General features: G+C 32.4%; 1 protein-coding gene across 2 annotated transcripts; it reads left to right on the plus strand.

The window, feature by feature from the left end:
• Positions 1-1,029: 1,029 nt before the first annotated feature.
• Positions 1,030-23,121, plus strand: bbx (bobby sox). Of its 2 annotated transcripts, none has more exons than XM_085199046.1 (4): positions 1,030-1,290; positions 17,702-17,830; positions 18,687-18,768; positions 18,853-23,121. In XM_085199046.1, the coding sequence occupies exons 2-4, from the start codon at positions 17,712-17,714 to the stop codon at positions 20,188-20,190; spliced, it is 1,539 nt and encodes a 512-aa protein (XP_085055172.1). In that variant the 5' UTR covers positions 1,030-1,290; positions 17,702-17,711; the 3' UTR covers positions 20,191-23,121. The 2 variants fall into 2 exon arrangements, with proteins under 2 accessions (XP_085055172.1, XP_085055173.1); XM_085199047.1 differs by lacking the exon at positions 1,030-1,290 and adding an exon at positions 2,105-2,218.
• The last annotated feature ends 680 nt before the right edge of the window (positions 23,122-23,801 follow it).

Raw genomic sequence — 23,801 nt, forward strand, 5'->3', positions numbered from 1 at the left:
AAACAAACAAACAAACAAACAAACAAACAAACAAACAAACAAACAAACAAACAAACAAACAAACAAACAAACAAACAAACAAACAAACAAACAAACAAACAAACAAACAAACAAACTCTTCCGCTTTATTATATTAGTATAGAAGTATAGATTTGTTGTAAACACTATCACTTAATAAAAACTACATCATTCCTTATTTTAGATATAAATATATTTTAATATAAATTCAAATAAATTATTTGCAATGCAATTTGCATAGTAATTCAAATTGTACACGATTTCTTATTAGGAATAAATAAGGCAATACCTTTTGTTACGTGGGTTAATCCCCGGACTTCATTCAAGTCTAATATTTAAAATGCTGATAAGATATTTTTTTTATTTATATTATTAGTAAAAAATACTAAGAATTTTTAAGAAATTCATTGAGCCTAAAAATAAATTGTTTATCATTTTCTTTTCATAATTACATAAATTAAATATACATAGCGCCATCTTACACGAAATATTAGAATGTAAAAGCTATATTTGTACAAATAATTAATGAGAACATGATTATTAATTAAAATTCTGCTATATTATATAAGTTAACCATATCATTTTATTGCTAATTTGTAATAATAACATTTATTTTTGCAATTTCATTTAAACTAACAAGAAAACTTAAGCATTTGGCTGTTTAGCGCTTACCATAACCAAAATAAAGATGGCGCTGCACGAAGAGAAAACTCATTTGTCACGCCCAAATATAAATAAACTATGATACCTTAAACGATTACGCGACATTGTGAAATAGAATATTATCGTTTAATATTTGACTATTAATTTCCATTCATAGTATCAATTTATATATTTTATTATCGACATTTTCTTTTCAATAATAATGCAACTACAAAGTGACGTTTGTTGTTTCTCATCTTTTTAATTAATTATGTCCGTATAGCTATCTCGCTCACACGCTGCTACTGAGCGCGAGCATTAGAAAGAGATGTAAGGTAACTCAGTTGCGCTTGAAGCAGAACAGTTGTTCGTATCAGCTGACAACCAAAGCAAAACAGTCGGTGCGCGACCATCTTGTCAAAACTCGAGCCAGTGACAACAAATACATATTTTAAAATGTTCTAAATAAGTTGTAATGACTTAACGATATATCCATATGTTGTAAAATATAGTGTTTAGTTGATCCTTGTGCTGTTCCCCACACGATTATTGTACATTTCCCACAAATATTCGGGTTTGTGTTGCGTCAAATGACGTCATGTGTGTGATACACGTATTGCTGCCGAGCTCGTAAGTATTTTCATTTATTACATTAATTATTTAACAAAATCATTGCTTATTATGAATATATTAGTGTCCGGCCGACGCTGGTTTCATTCATGAATCGTCAGCAAATATCCATTTAAGTGCAGGGACCGTCCATACTGAACGAGAAGTTGGCATCCCGATATGCCCTTGAAAATTATGCAGCAAAAATCACATAGTCGCTAGGCAAATTGACTAATTATTTGCTACCATTACCTTCTATAACCAATGTAGACTTAAATCTAGATAAATCTAACTTCAATTCAATACAAACATCCGCTTGGCAACTAAAAATGAATTCCTCGCGGAGTTTACTAAAAATGGAACGCTCTCGACACATAGAAAGTGTTGTTTTGTATTAAACATTCAATTTATTATCGTTTCATATTATTTTATGTATATTTTAAATTAATTTTGAAATAAGCATAATCTATTTAGATTGTGATGGCGTAGGTGAAGTAAATAGTTTGTGTTATAATATGTACTTATATAGTATCTACATACATATAAGTATGTAGTCAGTTTAACAATTACTATTTTTTCCGTTTTATGCACAATGTCTTTGTGGGCGTTTTTATACGTTTATAAAACGTACTAAATAACAGGTTTTTTTAATGAAACGCACAAAAATACAAATAATTTGCGATTTCTTTGTTAATTGCGTAATTTTTTTAATTGTTGAGCAGCTTATATGTAATAGTTAAGTCATTTTGTTTCTATTTTCTTGCTTAATCGCAGTCGATTATTATACATCTCGTCACGTGTCAAAATGGCGGTGTTTACGACTACCAAATAAAGTGGACATAATATAATTATAATTTATATGTAATAAAGAAATGTAGGTATTATCGTACATTGCTTATAACGTAGGATGTTGAAGTTCATTTGAAGTTCTTGAAATAAGCAGATATATGTAAGTCATGAAATGTGTTTTTTTTGGTGATCGTAATTAGCTTTGGCGATTTAGTTTATAAATAGATTTCAAGTAACTGAGTGTTTAAAGATTAATTGACATTAAAAGGATATGCCATTAAGTCATCTACATCTTTGTTGCGGGTTATATTTATAATTAATTAGCTTTAACTTCGTTGCATTTTTCAATTAGTTCCTGAGATTAACGTGTTCAATCAAACAAAAAAAAAAACAAACAACCCTTCCATCAGCAGTTTACCGACTGTGCTTATTATAACCCAAGCAACAAACAAGATTATGTAAAAGAACATTATGAGTGGATAGATGACCCCTTTTTTTAAGGCAGGGGAACCGGGAAACCTGGTGTTACGGCACCGCCCGTTGAGACACGTTATTTACGTGACCTTCCTGTAGTTCTATCAATGCTGTGTTCTCAGAGGCCAATCAAAGTTTTCCTAGCTTTCTTACTATTGAGTCATTCATTTGCTTTAAGAATGACTGTATGTAACTACACTTTTTTTTAATAATTCTCTTCTGGCTACCCTGCGATATGCGGAAAAGCGTGAAACTTAAAAAAAGGTTTAATATTATGTCAACGTCTACGGAAAGAATATTAACAGCTTTTATTTATTTTTAATTATATTTCAAATGTCATGGTTGCACCACTTTGCCCAAAGAACTTCACTTTGATATGCATTCATATCATTCTTCATATGTATATTTTCTACACCTAAGTGAAAGTATAACTGAATTATGGTATAACTGAATTTGAATTCTTTGCTGGTAGCATGACAAAGCACGGCGTTGAGTTCCGCAACTCAAAACGGAAAGTCGGGAATAGGGTGTCTTAACACCGATTCATTTTTATTTTTCAGGTCAGGTTTGACGAACTGCAGCGTTGAGTTTATTGTGTTCTTATCATAGCTTATCATTACAATATTTATTGGGGATTGCATAATGTTTCATATATGTAGAGGAAGAATATTATTTTTATGTATAATAAAATAAATTAAATGAGATACGGCGTTGACTTACGTCACTTACTTAACATGCAATCTCTAAAAGGTGTTTCGAAGAAAAATATGCGGCTTTCTTCAAATATAAGATTCGCAAACATTTTATCAATTCAATTTAAATAAATATTTCATCTTGAGGTTCTTTTTTATAGCTTCACGCTGTGTCCCGCTCATAGCGAGATAAGCAGAGGAAACCTGAGCACCTAGTGTTAAGGCACTCCGTCCACCATTAAGACTTCCCAGTTCCCCACTTCCTCCCGGAGAATTCTTGAGTCATCAGAGGAAATATCAAATATTTCATTTCCGCAAGTGGGAATCAAACCCACAACCGTCGCGTTTACAGTTGCACGCTTATGCCAAACATATTTAGTTAATTGTTTATTTAAAACTCCAAATTACAATAAATAACTAGGTCCGCTTGTATGGAACCACCTCGCTTGGCTATAATAAGAAAAATATATATATAAATCTTGTTTGACTGCTTATAATTATAATTAGGACTGTGGTAAAACATGATTTCTTCTTATCTTTTATATTTGCGGTATTTATTTAAAAACGCTAGTGACCTACCTTACGTCGTTTTTAATTTTCCACCTGTTTACTGTTAAAACCCATTATGTGCTAGATGTCTGTGTCCGACACGGAAATTTGCTTTACCAAATAATTCCCAGGAACCGAATAATTACCTAGAGGCGAGTCGTGACGCGGCGAAAGGGTGTGGGTTCGATTTCCTCTCGTGGAAATGGAATATTACATATTTTCAATTTCTCACTCTGGTAACGAGGCAAAAGCGGCGTTGAGTTCTGTCATTTCATACACGCAATGCTTTCAGAATTCGGCGGAAAGTGTCATAATGAGAACACAAGTTTCCTAGGTTTCCTCTTCCTACCTAATATTTCCTAATTTATTAAAAATAATAGAACATTCATTATTGATTAAAGATAATAAAATAGTAGTGGCAAATTACTCACTATTATGGCAGAATGATGTAATATCGAAATGGTGGAGCTCATATTGTCATTGAAATATCACTTAAGGTCGTAATACAAAAGAAACAAAGAGAACAGAGTGTGCATCACTTCTTGTGAGAGGAGCATTAGTGATATTAAGAGATAAATTAATATGAAACGTTCTTATAAAGCTGTAGAGTTTGTTTGATTTATCGCGCTAATCTCAGGAACAACTGGTTCGAATTGGAAGAATTTTTTTATGTTAGAAATTCCAGCTATCGACTATAGGTTATATGATATCAGGTCAATCTTTTTCATAACCTTCTCCTTCGGTCCAGTCGGTTAATAAAAATATTGCATCTAGTAATGTACACTATAAATTTAATTTATACTTTATTAGAGTAAGGATTCTTAGCAAGAATAAAACTTGACAAGAACATAGAATGTAAGACAAGTTAATTACTTCTAATCAATTTTTATAATTTACGGTATTTCATCATGCAACAATTAAATTTATTTTGTAATTAAAAATTGGCGTTGAATTGTTTTTATATAACGTTGTTTTTACTAAGGTTGCTTTAGCTAAGCAACCTTAGTAACCATTTAATACATTATGACTACTTAAATCATAATAATAAATCTAGGTATTTAGTACGCCACTATCACAACTTATCGAATGTATGAATATATTATACATTGAATATGTTCGTTTTACCTTCAACCTGTATCCCACAAATAGCAAAGGGAACTTGGGAACCTAGTGTTTCCGTACACCATTACTGACGCTTTCCGCCGAATTCTTGAGCAATTGCGAAAAAATTATAATATTAAACATTTCATTCCCTCGCACGGGAATCCAACCCACAACCGTCGCGTTACAGTCCTACCCTTGTGCCTCTGCGCCGCGACGGCCTCAATTTTAATAATTTATTCTCCTAAATTTTCTTTCGTTTATATTTCACATGACCTAAGGTCTATTGGAAAATTTATTATAAGATATCTTATCGCATCTCATTAGAATTACCCATTTTGATTTGTCTCGGCACTTGTAAGCTTTTGTATCATTTCATGATTCATCAACATATCAAACGGCTATTAAAATAATGAGATAATTAATGTCACTCACACTATGTACGCATTACTATGACAAATAATTTTTATGTTGTTTTCTATCTTTACCTTTTGCGTTTAATATATATAAGTAAAAAAAACTGGTAGCATTCCGTCTTTGGATGGAACCCCGCATAACCCACTAAGTGGTTTATCAGATCTCGCTTCGCTCGCTGCAATGAACATCTGAACTTTTTACATATACTACATGAACAAAACAAGCATGCGAGGAATACCATCCTACCGTCATACAGTAAAACTAGTTCGGAGGGTAGTGTTTAAAATTTTTTGTTAGCTAACCTTCAAAATTGTAATATTGTTATAATATAAGCCATCATTGTATTAGGTTAAGGTTTATATAATAAATAAATAAAAAATTATAAAATCTTTTGAAGTACAACAATATTTTTAGGGTTCCATCTCTCAAAGGGAAAAAACGGAACCCTCATACGATCATTTCGTTATCCGTTTGTCAAGACCATGTATATCGCGATCGCGTGGAGGTGGAGCTGGGATTAATATCAAATATTCTGGTCTACGGTCCATTGGAGCACAGAAAAAATTTAGCTTTTAAATACATGCAATGAATAATCAAAAACTATAGCTTATTTATAATATTGTAGTTCATTGTACAAAATGAGCGCATAAGCAAAGTCAAATTTGTGAATTTTTACGCGTTGTACTTCCCGTTGACCTACAATCCAGAAGTTGATAAGGAACGGACGGTGTTTTTGTATTACAGAACTTGTAATAGCGGTTCCTTATATATACAATATCCTTAATTTCACACAGCACGGATACCTAATAGAAAGATAGACACTTCTTTGACTAAACCACTGACGCAGCGTTCTACGCGGCGAAGAACGCTGAAATTTAATATGTAGGTTTCTTTTTTTACTAATTCTATAGCACTATATGTTTTATAGTCCACACAAACGAAGTTGCGGGCTACAACTAGTACATTATATTTTTTTTAGCTTCACGCTCCCGGAGATAGCAGGCTAGGCAGAGGGAACATGGGAACCTAGTGTTCACAGATACTTCCGTTTCCACTTTCCGCCGTATTCTGAAGGCAGTAGTACTAATAATAATAGTAGGTACCTATATATAATATGAAATATTAATTTACCCATAAATAGATTGCCAAAGCACATATGAAACGGAATTACACGGCTCTTAATTAAAACACGATTCGATAGAGCACGTATGGTATTTATAGATTGTTGTAATGTTATGTTTTAGTATCATGTTAAGTTTTTTTTTTAACTACTTTGAAGTGTTATCGGCGTCGCGTCGGTGGAGGGGCGTTTGGTATTCGAAATGTTACAAATAGTTTATTTTTTTTATTAGTCAATTCCTTTGACGTTTTATTGTTTTCTTAGTGTCTAATCACTTTTTTCTTTATCCAAGTTTCACTTTAAGATGTTTAACACGCAATGTCTGTAATTAAGAAAAACTTTTACAGAGGAATATTGGAAAATTGTATTTTAGTATTTTAATGTAGAAAACCCGTAGAAAAATCCAAATTTCAGTTTGTGATGTCACTCAGTCACTCAGTAATGTAAACGTTTTATATAATAGATACACCTATTACCTATAATTAGTTAGAAATATTTCACCTTATGGGTCACCTTTGAAAAAATAATGCCAATAGTACTGGTCTAAGGTCACGGCAAAACCTTGAGGTCCCTGGGAAGGGATGTCCATTTTATAGATTGATGGTAATAATTAATAATGATGAAGAGATACTTATATAGTCACCATGACAATTGCTATTTCCTTCTCTTTGCCTTTCCCCATGTAATGCATTAAAAATATATGACATAAATACAAGAGCCACTCATTAAATAATTTTCCTGTTAAAATAATAAGAAAAGGCATATAAATTTAACATAAAATACATATTAATATTAGCATAATTAACATAAATTATACGCCGAGGTGACACAATGTCATAAAATAATACTCTATGTATCCTATCCTATCCTATCCTATATCTTATAAAACAAAGTCGCTTTTCGTGTCTTTCTGTTGTTTCTAACTCTTCTTCTTCTAAACCACCCAACGGATTTTGATGCGGTTTTCACCATTAGGTCGAGTATTTTTCATAGGTTTATATATAGTTTATTATTTGTACATTCTTATGTAAATTAACATTAATACGATAAATGTGTATAAAGTCCTACCCGTTGAGACACTTTCGCGCATGCGCTGCTTTAATGGTAAGTACTACATGAAAATAATGTACTGGAGTGTTGTTCCTCTTAATAAGATCTACAAAAAAGTCCGCGACAGCATATTCATATCTTTTAACCTTTAACTATGGACGTGATTGTTTTATAACACACATATGGACGTCGGGTCTGTCAGACCAGTGTATTTATTGGTCATATTCCGTCTGTTTTTTAAAGGAAGAAGACAATTTTATGTTTTAGTTTAAATGAATAGCCTCTAATCAAACAAAATCAATATAAATAAAATCGCTTTTTATTAAAGTTTACGCATCACAACGATTTAAGTAACTTAAAGTCACAATTTCAGTCTTTGGCCACATGGGATGACTCTTAAGAAAATAATACTATAAAAAAAAGACAGATAATAAAATAAATATTTTTTTAACAAAATATAAAGTCTAACAATAAAAAAAAAATAAAGAAATTACATCTTATGGTATAAAATAAAAATTTTGACAACACCTCAAGATAAGGTACAATTGAACATCGCTACACAATGGCTTTCAACATTGTTGGCTAACAGGACGATTGCAGTCAACATAAGTATGTGTTGTCTTTCTATATATCTTATGGGGGTAAAGTATACATGTTTTTCAAGAACCCAAAACTATTTTTTTAGCTTCATGTTCAATAAATGATAGATCAGTTCGCGAAACGCGAGTCAAAGTCATTCTCAATTCTTAGAGTATTTTAGTATACGAAACGCGTCTTTTTATTTGATAAAGTGCTATTTTCTTCATAAAATATTGTCGTCCAATTCTTTTGTTTGATATTGATTATAAAGTACCGATATATTTGTCCCTGATGTGCTTGGTCGATCATTTTTTTCCATTTTATCATAAAAACTAAAAAAATTGAATCTTTTTTAGGTAAATAATATTTATATTAATAATAATATTTATATTAATATTTATATAATAATATATGATATATAACAATAAAAACATTTGAATACAAATAATACAATTAAAATATTAAAGTACATTTTGTAATATTATAAAAATATATGGAGTTTTGAAATCATTATGTATGGGAAACATGGACGTCGGGTCTGACAGACCCAGGCCCCGTTTAGAAAGTTAAATACTCACGTGTTTTGAACCCAGAGACAAAACCACTGCTATCTACATTCATTTTGTCATTAACACGAAAGGTACTGAGCGACTCAGTGGCGGAGGTCATCGAGAAGTGGCCGATTTGTAGAATTCGTAGACCTAGATGGGTCTGTGAGACCCGACGTCCATACTTAAAGGTTAAGAATAACGTGTAGTGATCATTTTTCTGTATAAAAATGATAACTTCAATATATTTTTTATTCTGAGGGATATTTTTCCATAATGATATTAATCCTTATCCTTTAAAATACTTTATTATTTTTTTACGTTAAACGAAGATAAAATTTGTTTTTTATAATATTTCGAAATTGCGAATAGTTTTACAAAAAAACGCATTTAATTGTTGACAAATCCCGCCGTTGACACATCAGCTGTATGTTACTCAAGTTTCACTCATCCTTTACTCTCAGCATATAAATAAGTATATTAGTTACGTTGGCCATTTAATGTAGACCAAAACTGTCTTTTACTGTTTTTCATTTTAATAAATACTTTAGAAGTTATTACAATATCAAAAAATCCTTGCTGCGAAACGGCTCGCTACTCGCCATGCGTCCGCCGTGCCCGCTTGCCTTACACGCATCGGTGTTTCAGTGGTAGAATGCTCGCCTGCCACGCGGGCGACCCGGGTTCGATTCCCGGCCCATGCATTCTATTTAATTTTCCTCACAGGCAGCCACGTCGTGCTTGCTTTTCATCAGGGACAGAATACCCCCTTCAGCATTAACCACAAGCTCGAAAAGAAAAACCTGCCTGCCTTTACAGCAACGAAGATTTAGATGCGTTTGCACGTATTGGATAATTGGAGTTGAATGTATTATTTCAGCGCGATATATTTGGTTTCATATTTTTTGTAGTAGTTATTAGTAGGTAGGCTTTTGCTTATAATTTCTTCCGTTTAAAAATAGTCATTTAACTATCTAAAAATAGTCATTTAAATACATTTTAATAATTACTTGAAAAGATTTGTAGCACAGATTTAAAATTACGGTACCTACTAAAAAATCCTTCCTGTGTAAAACAATTGGAAAATCCTTATTGAAACTACGAAAATGCGGGTTGCATTAGAGTTTAATTAATTTTCACATTATCTTAAGTGCTTTGCAAACATACATTATATGAATAATCCAGTAGTTAAAGCGGGCGAAGCCGCAAGGGGGTCGCTAGTGTACCTATATATTAGAAAAATATTAAACTAACGACGATAGTCGATGTATGTAATCCGTTTTTTTTTTACTGTTTTGCCACAACCGGAAGCGAACCCGTTAACAGTGTCGTATATGAATGAGCAACATTTAATTGAAAGCTTATAATTATGGTATAGAATAAATAATGTATTTTTTTTATTGTTTTTTTTTATAAATTAGTAATTAAGTAGTGTCATCATACATGTCTTCCTTAATATTAGAATTGCCTTAACCATTTTAGCTAGACTATCTAAACTAAACTGATATCATTTTAAAATATATTGTTGTAATTAAAATAACTAGTTAAAACATATGTAAACATTAAGATAGCCGTCGCTTGCAAATTTACTTGCGTCGATTTAAATTTTCATTCTTGTTTTTGCAGGAATTTATAGAAATCCTCTCTTAGCGCTCCCCTACACTCCCTAACCTCTCTAAATGCCGATTTTCAACTCACTAAGTCCAGTTTTCTTGTTTTGTCTGTACGTTGTCTAGCAGTCACTCAGTAACGGAAGAGTTATGTATAACAAAATTATATATATACTTATATTATATTGCTTATCGCAAGTTATACAATTTAACTATGAAAGCATATAACGTTTATTTCCATACTAGATATTATAACGCCAGTTGATAACACTTCCGATCTAAGAACACGATGATATGATTGGTCGAACTAGTGTAGACGTAAGTGATGATGCGAGAGGGGAATCCCGGGATTGATTTTTGCATGATGCACTTTAAATGTCTGGTTTTATTGATTTGACTTTCACCTCCGTTAATTACTTTAATAAACAGTTTTTAATTATAAGCATGTTCGAAAGTGGAAATCGAACCCGCGAACGTCGCTCGCAAAAGTACATCTACTAAGCTACAATGGGATCAAATAGAGAAGGTAATTGATACATGTAGATATAGGTTTAACATTTATAACAGGTATTTCAGATAAAGATTTTTATAGCTTAATAAAGATACTCATTTATATCAGTTATGTATAATAACTGAGTCAGGTTTTTCTAAAAAAAAAACATTTCATATTGATACCTCAAACAGTTTTATACTTTTTATATTATTTTAAATATTGTCATTTCTTCGTTCTGGTGTCGAGGCAAAGTGCTGCGTTGAGTTCCGCCACTCAACTCGCGATGCCTCCATTTGGCAGAAAGTGGGGAGTGAAGTCCGAAACACTAGTCTCCCTCTACCAAACCTGCTACATGCGGAATACTGCGTGAAAAAAAATTCAGTAGGTACATACTATTAAAAAATCTGTACTAGAAAATAAGTATGTAATATGGCTTTGCAAACGTTACACATGTTCGTTAAAGGCTACATATGTAAGCATTATGTAAAATCAAACAGTTATCAACTAGTAGTGGGAAGTGTCTTAATAGAGAACGGAGTATCTTAACACTAGGTTCCATCATCAGTAGTGTGGGTTGCATCATTTATAGCCTTGCTGATAGAAGGACTATCGAACAAAAAAAATTTTTTTCTCTAGTTCTCGAGATACTAACTATACTAATTTTATAATATTTGTATAGAACTATAGATAGGTGTTTCAGAACATGTAAAACCTAACCATACAAGTTTTAAGTAAGCAACGTTCATAATGTAGGTACACTACGAGTCAACGCTAAAAGAGTTATGCGGCAAAATTGAGTACACTAGGGTGGGTTCCACATTGAACCATTTTCCGGGCCATTTTCATTTTCCAAACATATTCTGGCCTCCCTTTGACGTGAATACATTTGTTACTTTGTCACAAGTAGGCACTTTTGTAGGCTTGCGGTTTATTTTCAAATGTACTGTATAATTTTAAGTTTTTAGACTATTTTAAGCAAGGGAGAATGAGGGAACCTTCCGTTAAGACATTCCGTTTCCCACGCATCAATGAATTTTTGAGACATTGCGTGTTGTTTGGCAGAAATCAACACCGAGCTTTGTCTACGGGTGGGGAAATGAAATTAATTTTAATGTAATTATCCCTCCTAGTGTTCTTGTATTCTTATTTAGTACTTAAGTTTTCTGTTTTTCTCTCTTTAGACATATTTGTATCTATAATATGTAATAGTTATGTATTGATGCCTTCGTGGCGCATAGGTACAACGCCAGAACCGCGACGTTAGTGGGTTCGATTCCCACTCCGAGGAATGAATTATTTTCATTTTCTCGTTTTGGTGATAAGACAAAATGCGGCGGTGAGTTCTGTGACTCAACACGCAATTCCGCCTTTAGAAAATTGGTAAAAGCGGGATGTCGACCGAAGTATTTTAACACTAGGTTCCCTCTGTCTACTCGCTATATGCGGCATACAGTGAGAAGCTATAAAAAAGACGTAAATAAATATAACACTTGAAGACATCAATTGTTTTCTCAGTGACAGCCATCGCTCGCTCAAATTCGTAGTCTAATTATAGACTACCGTGTAATGCGATCTAATTATGTATACAAAAACAAATGTCTTGTTTACAAATTGAAGACACTCTTGACGATCTTTTAGTGTAGTTATTTGTGAATTATAGAATAGATTAATAGGTAGTCTTAGGTTCGATGGCTGATAAAAAAAAATTATCTAAGCAAAGACGCCTGCTACGTGTGGGATATCTTCATTATGTATCTCGCACATAGCGGGGTAGCCAGAGGGAACCTGGCAATCTAGGCTATGACTCTCCGTTCCCATTAATACACTAACGTTCCCACGTTTCGACATGTACTTGTCGTGTAGATACGTGAACTGACATTATATCGGTACAATAAGTTCAAATGCTTGGTGTATTTTAATGTATTTTAAAGGCTAATTGACATTTCTGAGTGCGGTCGTTAGGTGACGTTTTCCTTTGCACGTTAAACCCCCAAACCCCCCGTCCCAAAGCTATTAACTATGGTTTGGGTGAAACGTTACATAATTATTCTATGAATGTGTAATGAGTTTGTCAATTTACTAAGTTGAATATGTATGTATTTTTGTAACATTTATTATAAAAGTGAAGCTAAAAAAATATTTCTTACTATATTTTATAAAGTCGTTGGTCTTTAAAAACTTTTTGTATATATAGGTACCTTCACGATGTATACCGTATATAATAGTAGGGTAGGCAAGGGCTATATGTATAATTGTATAGAGTGTTAAGACACTCCTTTTCCAACCCAACGCACCATTTTCGAGACATTGCGTATTAAGTGAAGCACCACAAAATCATCGTGGCGAAGTGGGACGGAGTCAGACTGTAAACGCGAGGGTTGTAGTTTCGATCCCCACTTGGTGTAATTATTTATTTTAATTTCCCAGTTCTGATAAAAGGTTAAGTACAGCGTTCCGTTACTCAAGAAAAAAGAGTATAATTCTTTACGTGTTATTCGAATAAGTCATAAATTCTATAAGATGGCGTCATTTTCAATAAACTATACCGTCATAGTTCGTACATGCTTATTTTGTATTTAGACACACTCGCCCACTTCATTTGTATTGTTCATTCATATAAATACATATTTGCCTATCATTCCTCACTAATGAACTAGTTAAAACATTGTAGCCTGATGGAGACTGACTGAGTATAGGCGACGTTTTGGGTTCGATTCCTATTCGGGGCAATTATTAAATTATGCAAGAGAAAGTCAGTCTTGTATAAAGTGGGAGGGACATGATAAACGGAGTGTTTTAACACTAGGCTTCCTCTGGCTAAATGCCAAACAATGGTACCTACTTATAATGCTAAAAAGGTGTGATGGTTGATATTCAAAGCAAAATTTATTATTAATTTAACTTTAGCTGCCCGCTTCATAACGATATTTAAGTAATATTTTGTATAGAAACATTTGTTTGTATTTGTGTATGTATGTACTCGTAGGTGTCGATACAATCGACGTGAGCGCGTGTGTGATAAGAGTTAACCAGTTTCCTCTTTTGATAACGCATACGTTAATATTTGTACTATTTTAAGTTTATAGTTTAGTTCGTTTTGTTATTTTTGGTTATATTTTGTTTTGGATTTTAGAATTGTTTATAGATATAATAAAATTGTAAGTCATCGCTTTCTGTATATGGAAGATACATGGGAATAGAACCCAAATGAGTTTTTATTTTTTTGTCTGTTTGTCGCTGCGTTTGTACACGCTAATCTCAGAAACGGCTTAACCGATTTGAATTCAGCTTTCACTATTGTTTTTTGGTTCCTTAACTCTTTGGGTTTGTTTCATTGAAATCCATTCATAAATAAAAAAATAGTAATTATAAAAAGTTTTTTTCGACAAAACTGCAACTGAACGGTGAAGCACGAAGATGATGATAGCATCATATAAATACATTATACAATTATATTGTAATTATCCGATTTTTTATAATTATTTTATTTTTTATAATAATTTAAAACGAACGGTATATCAAGTCAATATAAAAAAAGTACATAAAAATCCAAATAAAGAATGCAAGGCGTTCATTCGTTTAACATTTCAGATTCACAACATTAAAATTAGGTGACAATTGAATTGGATGCATACTTAGAGTACCTACTCGTGCTGCAAGTGTAACCTACTTCCATAAATACCCCACTGCACTGTACTTAAATTGAAATTGTTGAGAAAATTGTTTATATTTCACATTGTTTATTGCATTTAGCTTCCTGTGTACCAAACTAATCCGTTTACATGTTTAGTACTATGCCATTATTTTATTGGATTTTTTATGTAATTTTTTGACTATTTTTAACTACAAGTTTTATAATAGTTTCATTATTTTATTATATTACATTGATAATATCGAAAGCGGAGTGTCCCCCTAAGGGTGCCAATAAGGGGTTGAAAGTTTGTTTGTATGGAAAAACCTTTAAATCTCCACCGATTATTATAAAAATCGAAACATAGACTCTTAAAAATGTTTCATTAAATATATGTTCCATGGTTTATTTTAATTCATCCCTTAGGGGTAAATAAGGGGTTGAAAGTTTGTATGGTAAAATTTTTGTATCACCACTGATTTTTATGAAACTTGAAATTGAGACTTAAATAATATTTCAATTAATAATATTTCATTGAGCACATGTTTCATGGTTTATTAGAATTTACCCTAAGGGTGCAAATAAGCAGGCGAAGCTGCGCGCGTCCGCTAGTAAAATATATATATTTAGATTATTTTTACTGGGAATATGGGATCGAAGTGTTTAAACACTAGGTTCCCTGATTCCCTCTGCGCCGACGTTCAGTTCAAAGTAATACCCTGCTACGTGCACGATACAGCCTGAAGCTAAAAAGCTGAAAAATATGTTTTTTTATAAACACTACCAAAACAATATTTTTACAGCAATATCTATGACGATCAGTTCAACGTAATATACTGCTCATACCATGTATATAATATAATAACAGAACAAAAAGCGACCTTCTAGTGTCATTTTCGCACGGTGTATAAGCCGAGCTGGTTTTGACGAAATCCAACCTTGGCAACGACATGCTATATGACCTTATCACGTTACTTTGGAGACTTTTAATGTGTATTATGTAAGGTCTTTTTCTATGATCCATGCATTGGTCTAGATTTTCATAGATATAGAATTCAGTCTAGATTTTTATGTTATTACGGAACGATTTCACCCCCGTGAAAACAATAAAATTCATAATATTAGGCCAGTCGTGATGCAGCGGGCACAAGCGTGCGATTAAACACGATAGGTTGTGTTCGATTCCCACTCGAGAAAAAGAAATATTTAATATTTTCATTTCCTTTCTCTGGTAAAGAGGCAAAACGCGGACGATAAGTTCCGCCACTCAACATGCACTGCGAAAAAATCGGCGGAAAGTTGAGAACGGAAGTTGTGTTACTTAACACTAGGTTCTCAGGTTCCCTCTGCCTTCCCTGATATGTAAGATAAAAAAAGAAGTACATGTTAACGTATTATCTAGTACTAGTTTTATCTGTAAATTCTAATGGCAATAACCAAAAGTTTGTATGTTACATTATACATTTTAAGTGCTCGAGGTAATTGTGACCGCACGTGCGGTGGATTACAATGAAACTATTAGCGGATATTAATATACCATTTAGATAAATTAACTAACGACACAAAAACATTTGTTCAATTCGAATCAGTAGTTTCTGAGGTTAGCGCGTCCGTTATTTGGCGGGGTAGACAAAGACAACCTAGCGTTAGGACCTTCAGTTTTCTGTCACCATAAGCATAAATCTCACACTAGACGAAAGAACTGAAAATAATTCACTCGCCAAGTGGGAATCGAACCCACAACCGACACTAACACTGACGGTCTTAAAAAAGTATTACTCGCATATACGAATACTTCCTACGCCGGTGACAGATGATCTTCTGCATTCATATCACAAATATTGTATGCATTGTCATGCAATTCAGTGCACCAAGGTCATTGTAACGTCCAATAGCGATCAAATTGCAACCGGCGATTTCAAAGGTAATGATGAATATATGAAACACTTTGTAACGACGACAGATAGGGAACATCAACCATTTGTCTAATAATGTAATGTACTATCACGCACACAGCAGGATAAGCAAGGGGGCTAGTGCTTAGACGCTTCCGTTCCCCACCACAATTAAAAGTCCACACAAACAAAATTGCGGGCGACGACGAGTATATAAATATAGGTGTATAAAAAAATTGAAAATACTATAAACAATACGAATTCCACGCACATTACATTTCAGACATGGAGTCTCGATGTAAAGCCGTATTAAACGACCTTGACCAAACTAAAGCGTGTCGAGGCCCGCGGGCCATTGGCCATCGGCGAAAGTGAAACGCGGGACGTGGCTTCAAACCAGACCGGTTGTAGGAATAACGTTACTTGTCATATATCTATATGTATATGTTATATCTGTCTAGCTATGCGCATGCCTGCGACTTCACCTGCGTGGGAAAGTAAGCTAATATATTATTCAATATACATACGTACAATCCTACGCTAATTTAAATAAAACAATGTTCACCTCTTAACGTTTATCACAACACTATCACAGTCGTTGTGATTACATTTTCTTTGCCAAGTGCATATGGTTTTCATGATAACAAATGATAAGAGGTCGATGACTCAATGTTTGTTTTATTAAGGTTAGTTGGTTCAATGGTACCTAGTTCTTTATCAGGTTCTTAAAGTAAAAAAAATGTGAAAAGAAAAAGGCTTGTTCCGTGCATAATAGGTACATTGTGAAGTTAAAAAAAACATTTATAAGTTGTAGGTACTTACCGTTGACTTTCTGGCTATCCTGAATTTTTTGCGAAACTATCGACTCGAACTTGATATTTTTTTCTTTAAATACAATATAATTTAAATTTAACTATTTATTCCTTTTCTTAGCATATTTTTTATTGTTATGAACAGGAAATAAATAAAGAAATGAACGTTTATTGTCAGATAACGTTCAGGTACAAAGCTGACTTTATCATATTTTTTCTCAATATGCTTATGTACATATGTATGTGCAATATATGTCTTTACTATATAAACGATTTTTATAAAAAAAAAATTCGGATTAATATTATTATCATTTGTTTTGTATAAGTACCCCTAAGGACTACATCTCGACTATATTTTTAATTTTGTTTTGGATATGTAGTTTTAAGTAGTAATAGTAGTAGAGCTCTCTGTTTCCGGTTGTTAATGTGATGGCTCTGGATATTATATTTTATTTATTTTTGTTCCCCACTCTAGTAGACGAAGCGCGGCGTTAAGTTCCATCACAAAATGCGCAATATCTCGAAAATCCAGCAAAAAGTGGGTAACAAAGTATCTTGATATTAGGTACCCTGCATTTTTTAACTTAATAAATTTATTTTATTATAAGATTTAGTATGTTATATCATATTCAATAATTTTCTTAACAATCTCTTTTTCCCCCTTATCCTCAGATAATTCAAAATGCACGAACAAGACGAGGAGCCGGCGCACCACGCGCGTCGGCCTATGAACGCGTTCCTCATCTTCTGCAAGCGTCACAGGAGCGTCGTGCGCGATAAATACCCCAATTTGGAGAACAGGTTGGTTTATTATCATTGTGATGACCAGCACTAATGAACAACCTTTATATTTTTTCCGAGTCAGTCTACTAAATGGTTTCTATAATATGTCGAACTATTTTACCATATGTTTGAGACATTTGAATATCGTATACTGTTTTAAAACAAATTATATTAGAAACCTTAAAATCAATTTATACTTAAAATCATCTACTTTCTTTATATTATGTAAAGATTAAATTGTGTTAATAAAAAATGAAAGTACACGTAAAAACGTAATTTAGATAGCTTGAATTTGATCAAAGGTCATGCAGCTAAAATTCCGTTAATTTTAAAAACTTTACGTAGAATTTTTATTTGTTAATGTTTACACTTTTAAATATGTTAAAATTAAGTACATATAAAATAAACTTATACATAAATTAACTAACACTGAACTCACTAAAACATTGACTAAACTTTTACAACACGAGGTACAGTAGCGTCACGGCGTCTGACGGTAAATATTTTGTTTATCCACTCTGGCAACAAGACACACCGCTGCTGTGAGCTTCGACACTTCATACACAACACTACAATTCTCGAAAATTGCGTGAAAAGCAAAGAAGGGAGTGTCCCAAAACTACGTTCCTTCTGCCGATCTTGCTATGCGGTATAAACTGAAAAAACTATTGAAACCTCCAGATCCAATGTAGGCGGTTTAATTAAAAATTATCCTTAATATTTTGTATGAAATCCTCTCTATATTAGATAACTTATACAAAATTTTACTTATTAAAATCCAGAATATATCAACACTAGATAAATATAGTAAAAATAAGATAAAATTAGGTATATTAAACAATAAATAATTTATCATTGTTAATTAACATTACAGATCTATTACCAAAATACTTGGCGAGTGGTGGGCCAATTTGGACAAGGAAGAGAAAGCTTGCTACACAGGTCTTGCTAAACAGGTAAGCATTTACATACATAATTATGATATGTACAAAACGCCTTTTGTTTTATTTGTTCTTAATTTTTATGTTATTTCATTTCAGTACAAAGACGCATTCTTCAGCGCTAATCCTGACTTCAAATGGTACAAATTGCCCGCCCCGCCTTTGAGGACACTTTCCTCGCGGCCTCGAGAGTCTATTGACAAAACTATAGAGTCCTCTAACAATGACTATCAAGAAAGTGAACTAGAAAGAACAAATAACAATTCCACAAGATATGATTTTAATAAGAAATCAAATGACCATGAATCAGAAGTCGATCCAAAACCTCTCTCAATGTTCACACCTGGCAAGTTGGCTGATGAAGCTCAAATGGGAGGTCTCAGCAGCCTCCTATCTACTAAGACTGACGTTCAAACTCCTAACCCCTACTATTCACCCCCTTCATATAAATATAGCACGATCTCAAACCCTATCGAATATAGATCTCAAGAAATTGTACATACAGCAGAAAGGACAGACAGTATACGTGATTTACAAAATGCTCTCACTGAAACGACTAAAATGTTTGAAGAAGACTATGATGATAAAGAAAGGTTGCACCAATACGGTGTAGCCAACGACCAGTTCACGAACCAAGACGTTATAGACCAAATAGTTGATAAGAGATATTCTAAAGACGGCGACGATGGTTATCAGAGGAACTGGTCGGACGATGAAAAGAAATCAGGTAGATCGTGCAAGGGTAAAAGATATCAAGAATTCATGGCCGTTGGAGGACTCATAGTTAACAAGAGGCAAAGAAAAGATTATCCAGATAGGCCCGACGAAGGCTACACCGCGTCCTGTAGCTGGGATCAAGGCACTGGAGAACCAATAACCGACGACTCAAAAACAACGCCAAACGAAAACGAAAATGAAACTAAAGAGCAACCTGACACGCCCGAAACAGACAATAATACAAATAAAACTTTCAAAGCTGCCGATTTTGATTTAGATGCAAAAATAAGAGCCTTACCATCCTTAAGCTTAGAAAAGTTCCAACAAAAGAAAAGAGAGAATAAACGCAAGAAGAAAACTATGAATATGAAGCCTAAATTGGAAAATCAAATAATAAATTCAGTGCCGCGTACAGTTTTAGACGACAGACGGGACTTAATGGAAAATTGGCGTGAAACGGTAATAGGAAGTCAAAAACGGAAACCCAGGAAGATCAGCATCACACGTCTAGAGATAAACAGCCTTGTATCAAGCGACATGAATGGCGGACACAAAATAAGTCCAGAAATTAAGATAGCTACAGAAGCTCCTTGCACAGTGGTCCAAAATATGGGCATGGGCAGCCAGTCTCACAGTGCCGATCTCCTCGCTTTGGCCACTTTGGCCGAAGTCGCCTCAAACACTTCGAAGATAGAGAATACTAATACTTCCAAGGTATAGGTAAGCCTTAACGAGATATTCCAAAAAAAATATTTACTTATTATATAAATAATCGTATATTTATATATACTATACATAGATTATAGATGTACTTTTTACATAACGCATAAATATTACTATGATTGTACACTTTTAATTGTAGTTTTTTGTATAATAGAAAGAAAAAATAGTTTATTTTTATTTATTTATATTAATATAGTAAAAAAGTTTATGTATACTTAAGTTGATTTTTTGTAGGTCATTCGCTTCTTAGTTACATATGGTGGTGATAGACAAATTGTTATAAATGTACATTAAAATTTATAAGAAATTTAAAAAAAGATATCACACTAAAGCATAATGTATTGTTATATAATAAACTTAATATAAAAAAATATTTTAGCTAAGAACGGTATACAGCGTGTCTTTTTTAACGTAACGTCAATTATTTATTGAAGTTTGTTTTTTGAGATGCGTTCATATCGCCGTTTCGTTTCATCACAAGATAATATTTTTAAAAAATGCCAAAAAATAAGTCATACACAAACATACATACATTTTTGTATATTTTTAACCTCATTAAAGTTAGTTAGATTATGAATCGCCTTAATATTTTAGTATAAACTAAAGACACCATGTGCATAGACTGTATTGCATTTTAAAGGTGAACGTTTTTTTTTTGTTTTTATCACTGTAATATAGATAATATATTTATATATTATATATATTTTATTATTGTATAGATATATAGATTATATATGTGACGGTTGTCACTATAAAGTTTCAATTAAAAACGAAACTAAACTAAATAACTAATGAATGTTACTTCTAGCGATGTATCAACATAATTGATATTATGTGTTACGATTAAATATTATACTCGAATAGTGATGGCGATTGTTTATGGATTTCGATTTATTCTATCGATATATCGATTTTGTTATTTTTTATATAATTTTGGTTATAAATATATTGTTCTAGTCCTCGTTGTCCAAAGGACGGTTTCCCAATCAATTTTAAAATACAGCTTTCAAAATATTTTATATTGATATAATAAAGTTATTATATACATACATACTAAAATAAAATTATGCATTAACCTAGGCATGAGCTTCAATTGTTTCTATGAGTATGAGTTCATATCTTGCTATGTCTAGATCTTATACACATTTTTAATATATCAATGAAATAAAAGCAAAATTCGTATTTTTTATTTTTGTATTTTTAACATGATTTATAAATCGCCATCGCTATTCTACTAACGGTAGTAATTAGCCGTCTAGGCCTGAAGGCCCTTATATTGTGGGTCAAACCTGCAATACATCCCTTGTGATAACTTTTAAGTAATTTTAGTGGAAATTATACTTTTTTCCATATTAATTTATCTATCACTCGTTAATGTGTCAAACTCTATTCTCTCCTTTAATCTGATCACTCAAAAGGAGTGTTGTCCCAATTAGGTACCTGAAGTTTGTCGAAAATTTTCATGTATTTTCCTTTCTCTCGTACAGAAATCATCGCAACGTTTTATTTTTATTTAAATAAGTAGCTTATTTAAATAAGTAACTTTTTTAGTGATTTCCTTTTTATAAAGTTATTTTTTATTTTACTTAGTTTTTTTTTATCATGGAACAGTGTTTCTCAAATTTTTGTTTTTGTTTTTTTTTATTCTTTTCTTTTGTTTATGAATTTGTCTTGTGGTCCTGTTTCTATTTTTTCTATGAAATTATCAACGTATGTAGTTGTCATTCATGGTGCATGCCTTCCATTAGTGGTCTAGTCTAGTGAAGTATTTAATGGAATATTCACGTAATAAATTGGAGTGAAGTGCACTTATATCGATTAAAGTTACAAATAGTGACACCAAGCCATAAAGTAACATGCTCATCCAAAGACCAAATGTATTTAGAGTAGGCAAGCTAGGCAGTAGGTTTACCGTACATATTGTATTTATAAGTAACATTGTCATATAATTGTTTGTTACGTGCTATTATTTCAGTTTTGGCATTCCGAAATTTCCGAATTTTAATATTTTTTTAAGTATTGTTTTTTTGCCTATCGTTTAAGTTTTTTCATTATCAGGTTTTTAAATTGATTGTTGATGTTTTTGTTACTAATAGTTTTATTTATTGTTGCGTTTTTTAAGCGGTAAGCTGTTGATGGTTCCTCTATGAGATTTTTCGATGAGCTCTAGGCTGTACATAAACGTTTACACCAATCGTCTTATGAAGTTATTTTGCCTTGTTGATATCAAAGCCTTATTATATTGAAATTAGTGTTAAGGTGAAGGGGCCACGTGCAAGAAGGAAAGGATTCAAACGTAAATATGTATAAATATATATAAATATATCATATACATTATATAACTTGTTAACACAAGGATGAGAGCTTAAATTTTAAATAAAGAAAAGATAGAACCTACAGAATGGTTTTTTTTTAAGAATGGTGCTGGCAGATCTGCTTTACTTTAAGAATTTCGTTCGTTTGAAGTAGATTTTGCGAAATTTAGCGATAATAGTCGAGTTATTGTAATATTTTTTAAGATATTTTTATTTATAGCTTTGGCAAAGACGTTGTGCTGTTTAAACGTAAACCGCAGTGTAACTTGTACACCTACATAATGCCTATACGTTTATTCGAATATGATTCGCAAGTGATATCGAACTATTCAAATTAGAATATATATTTATACTTACTATATTTACAATGAGAGAAATTTTATTTTACCAGAATTTTTTAGATTAATATTTCGATGTGACTTGCGACTGTCAATTATTTTATAGAGATTTTTTCTTACATATGGTGGTTTGAGAAACACTGGTCGTTTATTTTAGGGCATAATAAGTCGCACCCAAAGTGTTAAGTTGCTCCAAAGTATTTGTTAAATGTTTTGTTACAAACGCGATACAATATATCCTTTTATGTAGAAATAAAGTTTATTCATATTAACTATATGTTTGTTTTATTATGCCTTTTATGTGTGTGTAACATAAGAAATACATATCAATATAGAATATAGAAATATAATTAAATACATGAATGGCCTTCTGTTGAGTTGTTGGTTGAGTGACAGATTCAACGCCACGATTTCTATCTATTTTTAAAAACTATTAGTTTTGTTAGCTTTTATTACTTAGCGCTAAGACTTAATGTTGAATGGCGGAACTCAACGCTACGCTGTTTTGCCTCAGTACCAGAGGGAAGATATGAAAATATTCATTAAATATAATTAATTCCCCCGTCGCGTTATAGTCACACGCTTGTGTCCCTGCGCAACGAAGGCCTAAATATACATTATATTTATATATTTATTTAAATATACATAGTAATTAAAGCAAAATACATAAATTAAAACAATATTGAACGTTATAATTACATTATTATATGATAATTTGAATTTTAATATTTAGGTATGCCAAGAAAAAGATGCTTTATTTTACCAACTAAATGTCATTTGATCAATATCGTTTTTTGATATCTTCAACATTTAAAGTATAGAAAAAATTTGAACATAACGCTTTTAAATATCGGTAAGGGTTAAAAAATGCATTGAGGCCGCGGTGACGCACGGGCTCAAGAAAGTGACTGTAACGCGACGGTAGTAGGCTCGATCTCCACTCAGTGAAATTTAT

The sequence above is a fragment of the Heliconius melpomene genome, chromosome 16, assembly GCF_056956725.1.
Source record: "Heliconius melpomene rosina isolate 202511_hmr_F chromosome 16, ASM5695672v1, whole genome shotgun sequence".
Lineage (NCBI taxonomy): Eukaryota > Metazoa > Arthropoda > Insecta > Lepidoptera > Nymphalidae > Heliconius > Heliconius melpomene.

Bases quoted from the DNA above. Each gene is read 5' to 3' on its own strand.
- bbx (XM_085199046.1), top strand. From the start codon at position 17,712: ATGCACGAACAAGACGAGGAGCCGGCGCACCACGCGCGTCGGCCTATG. The intron at 17,831-18,686 runs GTTGGTTTATTA...TTAACATTACAG, and splicing joins TACCCCAATTTGGAGAACAG to ATCTATTACCAAAATACTTG. The intron at 18,769-18,852 runs GTAAGCATTTAC...ATTTCATTTCAG, and splicing joins ACACAGGTCTTGCTAAACAG to TACAAAGACGCATTCTTCAG.